The 13,640-nt window shown below is 36.0% G+C and overlaps 1 protein-coding gene across 1 annotated transcript; it reads left to right on the top strand.

The window, feature by feature from the left end:
• Positions 1-12,197: 12,197 nt before the first annotated feature.
• On the top strand, positions 12,198-13,383 carry LOC110617836 (inactive protein RESTRICTED TEV MOVEMENT 2). The gene is made up of 2 exons (XM_021760841.2): positions 12,198-12,311; positions 12,629-13,383. The coding sequence occupies exons 1-2, from the start codon at positions 12,218-12,220 to the stop codon at positions 13,219-13,221; spliced, it is 687 nt and encodes a 228-aa protein (XP_021616533.1). The 5' UTR covers positions 12,198-12,217; the 3' UTR covers positions 13,222-13,383.
• The last annotated feature ends 257 nt before the right edge of the window (positions 13,384-13,640 follow it).

The following is a 13,640-nucleotide window of genomic DNA, read 5'->3' as shown; positions in this document are numbered from 1 at the left end:
AGTCGTTTAGGGAAGTATAATTCTTATACTTACCCTATTCGTCCCTCTTTTGCGAGATGGGGTAGCTCCTGTGATCTCCTTCATGCTCCCGTTTGTCGGGCTTTTGACTTTGCTTCTGATTTGCCCTCTTGTCGTCTCTCAACGTGTGGACTTCATCATCTAATCTGATATACTTTTGGGCTTTGTCTATCAACTGTTGATACATTGCGACTGGATTTTTAATTAAGGAATCCACAAATTTGTCATTGCAAATTCCTTCCTTCAATACTTCACACGCTATCTCATGGTTTAACTCTTCTACCTATATGGCTTTAGTATTGAAACGAGAAATAAAACTCCTTAAAGACTTGCCCTCACCTTGGCAAATCTTTTGCAGGTCTGAGAAAAGCTTTTTAGGAGGTATATGAGTAATAAAGCTAAATTTGAATATCGTAGCAAACTGTATACAATTTTGAATTAAACGTGTGCTTAGGTGTTGATACCATTTCTGAGTCAAACCTATGGGTGTGGATGGAAACACTCAGCATAACACAAAATCATTGATGTCCTAAAGCTACATGGTTGTCTTGAAAATGGTCAGATAACTTCTGGGGTCTGCCATCCCGTCATATTTGTCTAAGCTGGGTAGTTTGAACTTGACAGGGAAGGTTTTTGCTAATATTTCTTTTGGAAGAGGTGAGACACCATCTAAACTGAAATCTTCTTCTTGTTCCTTTCGATATCTTTATATGGCCCGCACTAACTTCCAATGCACCCCTTTTGGAGCTTCGTTCGATTTGTCTTCAGATTCGACCCTTCCTTTGAGCCGCAAGTTGGCCACTTCTGCTTGGGCCCCTGAGGTGTCTACAGAGACTTCGTCCCTTCTTCTAGAGTCCAATTTGGATGCCTCTTCTTGAGTCTTATAGTGCCCGAGAGTAGCTGCAACTTTTGGATATACTGGAGTATTTGCTTATTGTTTAAATTATTAAGGTCTGCTTCGTTGATCACTAGGGGCGTGTTTTCTCTGTTATCTTGGGTAAAGAAAATGATGACTCCTTATTGATAGTGATATAAGCACCAATTCTAGGACTACCGACTATTTTGAGAGTGTGGAAAGATGAGGAGAAACCAGTCGTAATCTAAATAAATAAAGGAGATTCAATGGATTTTTAGGCAGCAGAACCAAATGATGTATTTGAGATTTGAACTGATGACATGGTCAGAATGAGTCTAGACCACGATTGGCCTAGACCTGCAAGGGAGACAATGTGAAGTGGTGGTTGGTGCCTACGGCAGCCACTCCGATACTCAAGTTCGTGACTGGATGAGAGAAAGTATAATCAAATACTTAGAGTTCTAGTGTTTTAGAATAGTGTACCTTAGTATCTAACTGTGCGGTTGCCGAAGCCGGTCAAAAATAACCTTTTTAGTTATTAACAATTTTACAACTGCAGATAGTGGCAAAAGAATCGAATCCACACGGAATTGATACTTACCTATTTTCCTTATCAAGACCAAGTATATAAACTGAAAGTAAAATAAAAAGGGAGTTTTGAGATTGATTGAATTAAACAAATATTGAAAGCAATAAAGTAAAGCAAATAATTAAAGTAAAGAAATTCAATAATGAGAAAAGCTCTAGTTGAAGAATTGGATCCACTTCAGTTGTTGGGATTGATCATTGATACTTAGGTTCCTTTGTTTGATTCAATAAATTAGTTATGGAGATGGAAGACACTATTCACCACCATATCCCTCCTTAAGCATTAATTAATTAGGGAACGTCCTCTAACTAATCACTAATCAACAAGTTGCCAAGGAACGTCCTTGAGCCTTTGGCATCTAACAACTGTCAATTGCATTAAGAAATAGAGAGACCTAATTCTAGCTATCCAAACGCATGGTGATATTGCTAGATCATGCAATTTCCTTAGTTTTTACACCAAGAGTTACTTGTGTTTGAATAATTCAAGCAATTATGGACTTAAAACTATCCAAACTAACAAATTATTACCTTGCAATCAAGAATCAATTGGCTCTATTGATAGCAATAATGGAATTAAGCATGAAATTACATAAATATTGAAAAATAAAAGATAAACAATGTATGTTCATATCTCCCAATCCATAAAACAACTAAAGTTTCACCTAATCTTCAACTAGAAAAAGGAGTTTCAGCCATTCATGGCTGAAACAAAATGAAAAAATAAAAAGAAAGAGATGAAGAAGAGATGTGACCAATCGGCCTTGGAGAGGAAGGAGAGGTGCAGCTTGACCTTGTGTCCGAATGTGTGAGAGGCGTGCGGCTTGGAGTGAAGATGCTTTTATATGTGCAAGTGTTGCCCTAGATGAGGTAGAGCCTTCTTTTGAATTTTGAATTTTGAATCTTGATTACTTGGGAGGCAAGTATGTCTTCTTGAGATTTGGCTTTCTAAACAAGCTGAATTTTGAATTTTGAATTCTGAATGTGCATTTTCTTGAGATTTGGCTTCCTCAATAAAGGAAAGACTTCTTGAAGATTTGAAATTTGAATTTCAAATTACTCTGCTGAATGTACTTTCCTTACTTGTCACTTTCCTTATTTAGCACTTTCCTTATTTATCTTCACTTCAGTTGCAACTTGACTTGGGCGAACAACTTATTCTCCTTTATCCCTTTTTAGCCAGTTTTAAGGGTATTTTCACCAAATTGCCTCTTTACACCATTTTCTGCAAAATGAGATCAAAACTACAAAATTAGGCAGAAAAAGTATAAATTAACATTAATAACAACATGATAAAATGGTCTAAATTTGGCTCTATCAAATACTCCCACACCTAGCCTTTTGCTTGTCCTCAAGCAAATAAACTTAGTCAAACAAGCTCTTTTTGCTACTTGATCCTTTATTTCCACTTAAGCTCTTACTCTAGATCCCTACTTTGAAGCATTGCAGTGAAGAGTGTATGCACCAAGGTTACTCTCCTTCTTTCCTTGTCTCCCTTTACTTACCATGACTAGTATTTATTTTTCTCAAGAGAGAGATTATACATGCACATATTCTTGTTCAGTTAAGACTTTTCCTAGCTCTCAGAGTGACTTGCCCTTACTTGAAGCACTTTATTCAGCCTTTTGCACTTTATTCTTACCTGAAAAAGTCACCAACCTTTTGACATGAAGGTACATAGTTGTGATATCCACCCCAAGTTACTCAGTTGGTCACCTGTCCAAGTGGCTACTAGCTCTGTTCATAGTCTTTTGACCATTGGAACAGTTTTTAAGTTGTGCTTTTGAAGTCCTTGCCTTTGTTGAATTTCTTTTCCTCAATAAATTAGGCAAATCAACACCAATTGCTAAAATAAGTCATATTTCATTATTCACACATCTTTCAATTTATTTTTCTCTCTAATGAGTAATGTCATATATTTTTCACATGGCAAGCTCAACGATTCAATTCAAAAGGAAATTCCCAACAATGAATACAACTCACTGCAATTGGTTCAACTTAGGTTTAAAGAGTCATCACATCAATGGGGTCATGGAAAGAAAGCTCATTCAACACAACCTATGTGTTTGAGTAAAGCATACCAAAACAGAGAAAAGAAAAAAATTGTGGCTACATGTGTGTGCAATAAAGCAAAAATAACAAAAATGAAAAATGTGTGCAAACTAAAAATTAAAGTAAAAATGGACTTAAAATAAAAGTTCAGAGATATGCACCCCCACACCTAATTCATGCATTGTTCTCAATGTATTGAAAATATTAAAGTTTAAAGGAAACTGAGTACTCCCCTGGTGTGGTTTGTGTGGTGCGAAACACTAAGCATGCTGAGAAGGATGGTGCAGTGGAATTTCTTCCACTACTTGCACTGCAAACCCTTCATAGTATGGTTTTAGGCGATGTCCATTCACCTTGAAGATATTCCCTGTCTCTATGCTGCGAATGTCTATGGCTCCATGGGGATAAGTATGCTCCACAATGAATAGTCCAATCTACCTAGACCGTAGCTTTCCTGGAAACAATTTCAAACGAGAATCAAAGAGTAAGACTTTATCACCAACTTCAAATTGTTTTCTCGAAATACGGTTGTCATGGGAGGCTTTGGTCTTGGCTTTGTAGTTCCAAGAAGTCTCATATGCATCTCGTCTTATCTCTTCTAGTTCTTGGAGTTGCAATTTCCGATGGTGTCCAGCTTTCTTAAGGTCCATGTTGCAATTCTTGACAGCCCAGTAGGCCTTGTGTTCAAGCTCAACTAGAAGATGGCAGGCTTTTCCGTAGACCAATCTGTAGGGAGACATCCCTATGGGCATCTTGTAGGCTGTCCTATATGCCCATAAGGCATCTTCAATCGTACACTCCAATCTTTTTTGCTGGGGCACACCGTCTTTTCTAGTATGACTTTGATTTCTCTGTTAGACATTTCAGCTTGCCCATTCGTCTGAGGGTGGTAGGCTGTGGATGTTCTATGTATAACATTGTGCTTTTTGAGAAGGTTTTTCACTACCTTATTATAAAAGTGAGTCCCTCTATCACTGATGATTGCCTTGGGCACTTCATGCCTGGCAAAGGTATTGGTCTTCACAAAGTCCACTACTGCCTTTGCATCATCGGTTCTAGTTGCTCTAGCTTCTACCCATTTGGACACATAATCCATTACAAGGATGATGTAAGTGTATCCAAAGGATGGCGGAAATGGCCCCATGAAGTCTATGCCTCATACATCAAATATCTCACAAAACCAAGATGGGATTCTGCGGCATTTGGCTTCTGTTGCATAGGTTCCTAGTCTGTTGGCATCATGCACATGACCTGCAAAATAAATAGGCATCTTAAAAAAGAGTAGGCCAAAATAGTCCATTTTCAAGTATTTTATGGGCTGTCTTTCGTGGTCCAAAATGTCCACCGCAACTGTATGAATGGCAGAATGTGAGTACTGAGGCTATCTCTTGATCTGGAATGCATCTCCTTATCATTTGATCAGAACAGTGTTTTCACAGGTATGTTTCATCCCAAACATAGTATTTTGCATTATTCTTTATTTTGTCTTTTGTGTGCTTGGGCATATCAGAGGGTAAGTTACCTGGTTAGGTAGTTCACAATGTCTGCATACCATGGTTCATCATTTTGGGCATGGAAGATTTGTTCATAGAAGCCATTCTCACTTTCTTTAGATTTTGGAGGTTGTTGCATGGGGAGCTTCTATTTGGGCAGACAAGTGTCTGTCTGTATTGGATTTCTGGCTGAACTGGATTCGGCTTGCTCCTTTTGCGCATTGCCTATCTGCGAACTGAGCTGAAGAGGTGCGGGTGGCCCTTTATCTTTCTGCGTTTGGTCGCAGTCCACCTGCTGAATGCAGCAGACTGTTGCTTTCAATTTTGGCACTTTTTGGCCTCCTTCATCTTTCTGGCTAGCCTCCCTGTAAAAGTCATTGTTTAGCATATTCATCTTGATTCATATCAAAAACTTTCTGGCTCAAACAATCAATGATATGTAAACCATAAACATGGGACATGTCATGGGGATATTTCATAGCATCATAAACATTAAATTTTATTACTTCCCCTTCAAATTTCATGGTCAATGTGCCATCTTGCACATCTATCTTAGTTCTGGCTGCGCTCAAGAAAGATCATCCAAGTAGGATGTCTGAAGTAGTATTACTATTGTCTTCCTCCATATCAATCACATAGAAATCTGCTGGAAAGACAAGTTGATCTACTTGCACTGGAACATCTTCTAGAACTCCTTTTGAATATACTACAGATCTGTCAGCCAATTGAATGGCTACTCTAGTGTCTTTAAGTGCACCTGCATTCAAAGAATTATAACTAGAAAGAGGCATAACTTTAATTGATGCACTTAAGTCACACATGATCTTTTTGATGCCCACATTGCTAATTTTGCAAGAAACAGAAAACATCCCTTTATCTTTGCATTTGGTTGGGAGTTCTCTTTTTATGACAGCTGTCACAACTTCTCCCACACTTACCTTTTCTTTCTCAGCAAGCTTTCTTCTGTTAGTGCACAGTTCTTTCAAAAATTTTGCGTACCTGGAAATTTGCTTCACAGCATCTAGCAAGGGTATGTTAATCTCCACTTTCCTGAAGGTTTCAAGGATCTCTCTTTCTTCTTTTTCTTTTTGTGATTTTTCAAACCTTTTTGGAAAGGGAGGTGGAATCTTGAAATTTACTTGCTGATTTGTATTATGCTGGTGTACTAGTGTCGTTTGTCCAGTCTGTTTGGAGAAACAGTTTTCTGGTTGTTTTTCTTCAGCAGCTTGTCTTTGCACTTGTGAACTTCCATCATCAGCCTTGACATCTTGAAGCTCTTTCCCACTTCTCAACATGATAGCACTTACATTTTGTATGAGATTGATCTCAGTTTGCGATGGCAACTTTCTTTGAGACTCAAGCTTGCTCATTGAGGTGGCTATTTGACCCATCTGCTGTTGGAGGCTTTGCATAGAATTTGCCAATGTCTTCATCATCTCCTCAAGGTGCATATTGGAACTTGGAGGTGCTGGATTTCTTTGGTAGTTTTGGTGGTTGTTAGCCCTTGCATAGCTGAAGTGCGGATGGTCCCTCCAACCTGGATTGTAGGTGTTAGAGTAGGGATCATGTCTTGGCTGGCTATTGAATCCTCCAATTACATTTACCTACTAGTGATCCTCATGAAGTGTAGGACATTGATCAGTTGGGTGTCCTGCATGTGCACATATCCTACATGGTCTTGCTTGCTGAAGTTTTTGAGCTTGTTGAGCTTGACCTATGACAAGACTTTTCACAGCAAAGGTTAGTTCAGAAATTTGAGTAGTGAGAACAGATGTACTTATCTCATTGACTCCTCTTTGTAGTTGCTTTTCATCTCCATATTGTCTAGATGCTGCTGCAAGTGTTGAAATCAACTATTTGATTGCTTGAGGTGTTCTATCTTCAATTGAACCTCCACATGCTACATCAATGAATTTCCTTTCGGATGGTAGCAAACCTCCATAGAAGAATTCTATGAGTGATTTATCTAAAATGTCATGTTGAGGACAGTTTGTACATAATCTCTTAAATCTTTCCCAATAATCATACAAATCTGCAGTATCTTTTTGCTTAATACCACTAATCTCTCTTCTTATGCCTATGGCTTTAGAAGTTAGGAAATATTTATTCAGAAAAGCTCTTACCATACTGATAAAGCATAATTTAGACCATTATCATGATGATATTGATGTTAATTTACACTTTTTCTGCCTAATTTTGTGATTTGATCTTATTCTGCAGAAAATGGTGTAAAGAGACAATTTGGTGAAAATGCCCCTAAAACTGCCTAAAATGGAGCAAAGGAGAGCAAGCATGCCAAGTGCAACTTGAAAAGAGCCAAATAAGGAAAGTAATTTGAAATTCAAATTTTAAATCCTTAAGAGAATTCAAAATTAAAATTCAAGGTTCAGCTCATTAAGGAAAGTGCTAAATAAGAAAAATGCCAAATAAGGAAAGTGCAGTCTGCAGAGCAGTTTGAAATTCAAAATCTTCAAGAATCCTTTTCCTTATTGAAGAAGCCAAATATTTAGAAGATGCACATTCAAATTTGAAATTCAAATTCAGCTTGTCAAAGAAGCCAAAGAAGTCACACATGCCACCTCAAGTCTTGCACATTCAAAATTCAAAATTCAAAAGAGAGGTTCCACCTCATTAATGCAAGATATGGGCTGCATGGGCAGCATATGGGCAGTAACTTAACAACTTGGGCAGCAAGTAAGGACCTAGGGCAACACTTTCAACTATAAAAAGAAACATAAGGAGCCTCCCCATGCTTTTTCTACTCTCCCTTGGACACACATACGGGATTGCAAGTGGTACCATCTCTTCTTATTCCTTTCTTTATTTTATTGTTTTGTTTCAGCCATGAGTGGCTGAAACCTTTTATTCTCGTTGAAGATTAGGTGATACTTTGGTTGTTTTATGGATTGTGAGATCTGAACATAAGTTTTTTATCTTTTGGTTATTCAATATTTGTGCAATTTCATGCTTGATTCCATTGCTTATTATTATGATCAATTTGGCCACTTGATTCTTGATTGCAAGGTAATATATTGTTAGTTTGAATAATTTTGAGTCCGTAATTGCTTAGATTGTTCAAACACAAGATCACTTGGTGTAAAAACTAAGGAAGTTGCATAATCTAGCAATATCACCATGCGTTTTGGTAGCTAGGATTAGATCTCTCTATTTCTTAATGCAATTGACAGTTGTTTTGATGCCTAAGGCCCAAGGACGTTCCTTGGCAACTTGTTGATTAGTGATTAATAAGAGGACGTTCCCTAATTGGTTTATGATTAAGGAGAGACATGGTGGTGAGAAGCGTCTTCCATCTCCATAACTAATCTATTGAATCTATCAAGGGAAACTAAGTGTCAATGATCAATCCCAACAACTGAAGTGGATCCAATTCTTCAACTAGATCTTTCTCATTATTGAAATCTCTTATTTTTATTATTCGCTTTCTTTTATTGCTTTCAGGTTTAGATCAATTCAATCAATCTCAAAACCCCCCTTTTTACTTTACTTGCACTTTATTTTTATTTTGCTTTCAGTTAATTCTCTTGGTCTTGATAAGGAAGATAGATAAGTTTTCAATTCCCTGTGGATTCGATCCTTTCACCGCTATCTGCAGTAGTAGTATTGTTGATAACTGAAAAGGTTATTTTTGACTGGTTTTGACAACCGATTGTCACATACCATTCCAAGAAGTGATTGATCCTGGTGGTAGGTAAAATAACCAATCTTTGGCATAATCATCAAGTGAGAATGGGAATGCTCTCAGCTTTACATGCTCTTCAGTTATACCTTGCGGCCTCATGGATGAATATACAATGTGAAATTCTTTCAAGTGCTTATGTGGATTTTCATTCTCCAAACCTCTAAATTTAGGTAGTAGATATATCAAACCTGTTTTGAGCTCAGAAGGAACTATCAGAGGCGGATAGGTGATGCAGAGAGGTGCTTGGTCACCTATAGGGGCTGCCAACTCTCTTAGTGTTCTTTCTCTTGGCATTGGTGCCCTCATTGCTAGATTTTCTGGTATTAATTCATCATGGACAGCAGATTCAGCATGGGTAGCAGGTTGTGCATTGACTTCAGCCATCTCTACGGCTGTTTGGTGAAGTTCAGAAGGTTTTGAATTAGTTCCTGTGATTGCTGGCTCTTCTGTGGCAGATTCGGTGGTGGCTTGCTCCCAAAGTTGGGTTGCTTGCTTCCCTAATCGCCTGATTGTACGCTTAATTTCTGGATCGTAAGGCAGAGTTTTCTTGTGTCCAGATCTAGTCATGAAAGAAAAATAAATTAGTTAAATCAACTCCCCGGCAACGGCGCCAATTTTTTACTATGCGGTTGCCGAAGCCGGTCAAAAATAACCTTTTTGGTTATTAACAATTTTACAACTGCAAATAGTGGCAAAAGGATCGAATCCACAGGGAATTGATACTTACCTATTTTCCTTATCAAGACCAAGTATATAAACTGAAAGTAAAATAAAAAGGGGGTTTTGAGATTAATTGAATTAAACTAATACTGAAAGCAATAATGTAAAGCAAATAATTGAAGTAAAGAAATTCAATAATGAAAAAAGCTCTAGTTGAAAAATTGGATCCACTTCAGTTGTTGGGATTGATCATTGATACTTAGATTTCTTTATTTGATTCAATAAATTAGTTATGGAGATGGAAGACGCTTCTCACCACCATATCCCTCCTTAAGCATAAATTAATTAGGGAACGTCCTCTAACTAATCACTAATCAACAAGTTGTCAAGGAACGTCCTTGGGCCCTTGGCATCTAACAACTGTCAATTGCATTAAGAAATAGAGAGACCTAATTCTAGCTACCCAAACGCATGGTGATATTGCTATATCATGCAATTTTCTTAGTTTTTACACCAAGAGTTACTTGTGTTTGAATAATTCAAGCAATTATGGACTTAAAACTATCCAAACTAATAAATTATTACCTTGCAATCAAGAATCAGTTGGCTCTATTGATCTAAACCACAAAGCAACAATGGAATTAAGCATGAAATTGCATAAATATTGAAAAATAAAAGATAAACACTGTATGTTCAGATCTCCCAATCCATAAAACAACTAAAGTTTCACGTAATCTTCAACTAGAAAAAGGGGTTTCAGCCACTCATGGCTGAAACAAAACGAAAAAATAAAAAGAAAGAGATGAAGAAGAGATGTGACCAATCGGCCTTGGAGAGGAAGGAGAGGTGCGGCTTGACCTTGTGTCCGAATGTGTGAGAGGCGTGCGGCTTGGAGTGAAAATGCTTTTATATGTGCAAGTGTTGCCCTAGATGAGGTGGAGCCTTCTTTTAAATTTTGAATTTTGAATCTTGATTACTTGGGAGGCAAGTATGTCTTCTTGAGATTTGGCTTCCTAAACAAGCTAAATTTTGAATTTTGAATTCTGAATGTGCATCCTCTTGATATTTGGCTTCCTCAATAAGGAAAAGACTTCTTGAAGATTTGAAATTTGAATTTCAAATTACTCTGCTGAATGTACTTTACTTACTTATCACTTTCCTTATTTAGTACTTTCCTCATTTAGCACTTTCCTTATTTATCTTCATTTCAGTTGCAACTTGACTTGGGCGAACAACTTGTTCTCCTTAATCCCTTTTTAGGCAGTTTTAAGGGTATCTTCACCAAAATGCCTCTTTACACGATTTTCTGCAAAATGAGATCAAAACCACAGAGTTAGGCAGAAAAAATGTAAATTAACATTAATAACAACATGATAAAATGGTCTAAATTTGGCTCTATCAGTATCTATGGTTCTTCTACTTTTATACTATAAGAGATAGAGGTAAACATGATATTTTTCTGATAATCCAACAGTGATATAGCCATCTACTTGTTTCATTACGTCGCCAGCCATTAGATGAAAATTTTGTGATCATAGACGTGATGGAGATATGCTAGGATATGCTTGATAATGGTAACTTTGTATTAAGACTCGTCTTATTGATAGAAGGGCGAGTCTTCTGTCAATGATCTGGGTGTTTAAAGTGTCCGGATCTTATTTTCCTCTTGCTGATATGTATTTTCTATGTGTACGATTCTTGCTACGTGTCTTTACTTAATAGCAATAGTTTACGCCTTATTTTGAACGGATGTTATGTAGTATCAGTTATAATAATTTACTATAACAATAAATGCTGAATTTAATTGGCTATATTTAATATAATAACTATATTATTAATATATTATATATAAAAATAAAAATTAAATATATATAAAAAATAATTAATTAATACGTTCAATGAGTATAAATAAAGTGCAATGCACATTAACAAGCAACTAATAGATATAATTAAATATATAGATTCCACGTGATGCATAAGTTTTTATTTAAGTAATTTATAGTAAAATTAGGTTTTTTTTTTTAATTATAACTGTAATATTTGATTAATTATGAGCAAAAAGTTATTATATAAGCCTGGAATAGCAACTTATCTCGAAGAGTTGGTGCTTGCACCCAAGCAATGGTAATAAAACATATTAATAATTTTATTTAAAGTAGAAGCTTAATAAAGATTAATTTTAGACCTCCATGCATGTAAGCCATGGATACCTTAATGTTATTGTGGGCGTTGGTGATTAATTTTGGATAATATAATACAACTAGTTAAATGCATTATCTCAACTTGATGAAATATGATATTCTAAGAAAAAGTAATAATCTCAATGATTAATCGTTGATTTATTTTCCAAAGAAAACAAGTTACATGCCACTTGATAAGAAATGTTAGTTATATTACCATGTGAGATTATATGTTTCCCTTCAATTAAATTTCAAAATTAGATAAAATATGCAATTAATTTTGAAAATTTGAATTCCTACACAAAAATTTAAAGGGTTAAATTAAATCTAAATATAAATGTTGGTATTTTGTACACTTAGCCTTTAGTTTTTAATCTTTAATCAACCGTAAAATATATTCTTCCTCTGAAGCAACTTTGGAAGCTGCTTGTCCCACAAAAGAATTTCTGCTTTGCCGTAGGGACGAGGAGACCTATTCTATGGCGCCTCCAAACCGAAAGGCTAAAGTGCCTTGCGACCGAAGGTGCCTCACAAACCTAAACAAACTTCACAAAGAAAAGGAATATCTAAGTTGTAAGAAATAGTGTGGAGGAAGCAACTATTAGCTACAAACATTATATAAAGCTTTCGTTTCCACCTGGAAACTATATGATCATCAGACTCTTAACCAATGGCTCATCTCAATCATGTCTATGAAGATTTTGAACCCACAACCGAATGGGCAAAAGATGCTGCATTTGACACCCTCCTCGTCTATCTACCAGGTCTCAATTCAACCTTTATTTTCCATTTTTCAGTAATGATAAATGCATATGATTAGAGAATCTATATGAAGGATGTTTGATAGGGTAAGGTTATATAGGCAACTTGAGTTCATATAAGAATAAGTTTGACAACTATATATCAGATTAAGTATTCATAGATTTATTACATGCACTTGTTTTTTTATAAGTTATTATATACACTTATTAATTCTCCGCAAATCTTAATATAAATACTAAATTCAATGGTTATTAACCTCGTCCTCACGAGATGAAATTTATGTTAGATGCACCCTGCTTCATATTCGTTCTGCATACAGGTTTTAAGAAGGAGCAGCTCAGGGTTCAAGTAACATCAGGTCGTAATCTGAGGATTTTTGGAGAACGCCCTCTGGTTGAGAATAAGTGGAGTCGTTTCAGGAAGGAACTTCTCACACCATCTAATTATTACACTAATAAAATCACTGCAAAATTTGAAGGTGGTATACTTAAGGTCAAGCACCCCAAGATTATCCAACAGGCACATGAAAATGCTTCATCTGCAGAAACTTCTGATCTTCAAAAGAGTGAACGTGATGAGGCAGCTCACCAAGTTCCTCCCAAGACCAAGATTGATCAAGAAACAATAAGAAACAACATTAGTGAGAATGGTGCTTCTCAGAAGATACCTGATGAGGAGAAGGAACTCAAAGACTCCAGCGGGATGAATTGTTCTCCAGAAAATGATGTAAACAATTTTCCAGGAAAGACTTTGGACAACAAAAAGAATGAAACAGGCAAAATGCCAAGCACAAGTTGCTTGGAAACAGAATTGAAGAAGCCAAATAAATTAGCAAAATTGGTTGTGGCAGGTGGTTTTTTAGTTTTGGCGATTGGGCTTTATGTTAAAAATGTTGTCACTTCTGAAGAATAAGAGAACTATAGAACAATGTGTTCTAATGTTCTAAACACAATCAATCATTTCCCAAGCACAAAGTAAATTCTTCATGGGTTATAATTAAAGCAGGACAGTGTGATCTTTTATTTGGATTAAAATGTAAATAATGCAATGCAGTCAACTGGATTCAAAATAATGAACAGCTTAGCTGAACAATTGATTGAACATTAATTCCTCTTACTTGGATTTATATTTATTTATTTTTCTTGATATAGTCAATTGTAAGTGAACTACTGTACTATCTTTGAATTTATTTGGTATGATCACATCCAAATAAATATATTATTTAATTTTTTTGGTAATAATAATATTATATTTAAATAATAATGATTACTTCTAAATGCTTTTATCAATGAAAATTTCATTGCTATCAATTTTCTTAAATCTAATAAAAA

This window comes from Manihot esculenta, chromosome 4 (genome assembly GCF_001659605.2).
Source record: "Manihot esculenta cultivar AM560-2 chromosome 4, M.esculenta_v8, whole genome shotgun sequence".
NCBI lineage: Eukaryota > Viridiplantae > Streptophyta > Magnoliopsida > Malpighiales > Euphorbiaceae > Manihot > Manihot esculenta.
The sequence above is the reverse complement of the archived record's forward strand: the minus strand, read 5'-3'. Positions and strand labels throughout refer to the sequence as shown.

Bases quoted from the DNA above. Each gene is read 5' to 3' on its own strand.
- LOC110617836 (XM_021760841.2), top strand. From the start codon at position 12,218: ATGGCTCATCTCAATCATGTCTATGAAGATTTTGAACCCACAACCGAA. The intron at 12,312-12,628 runs GTCTCAATTCAA...TTCTGCATACAG, and splicing joins CCTCCTCGTCTATCTACCAG to GTTTTAAGAAGGAGCAGCTC.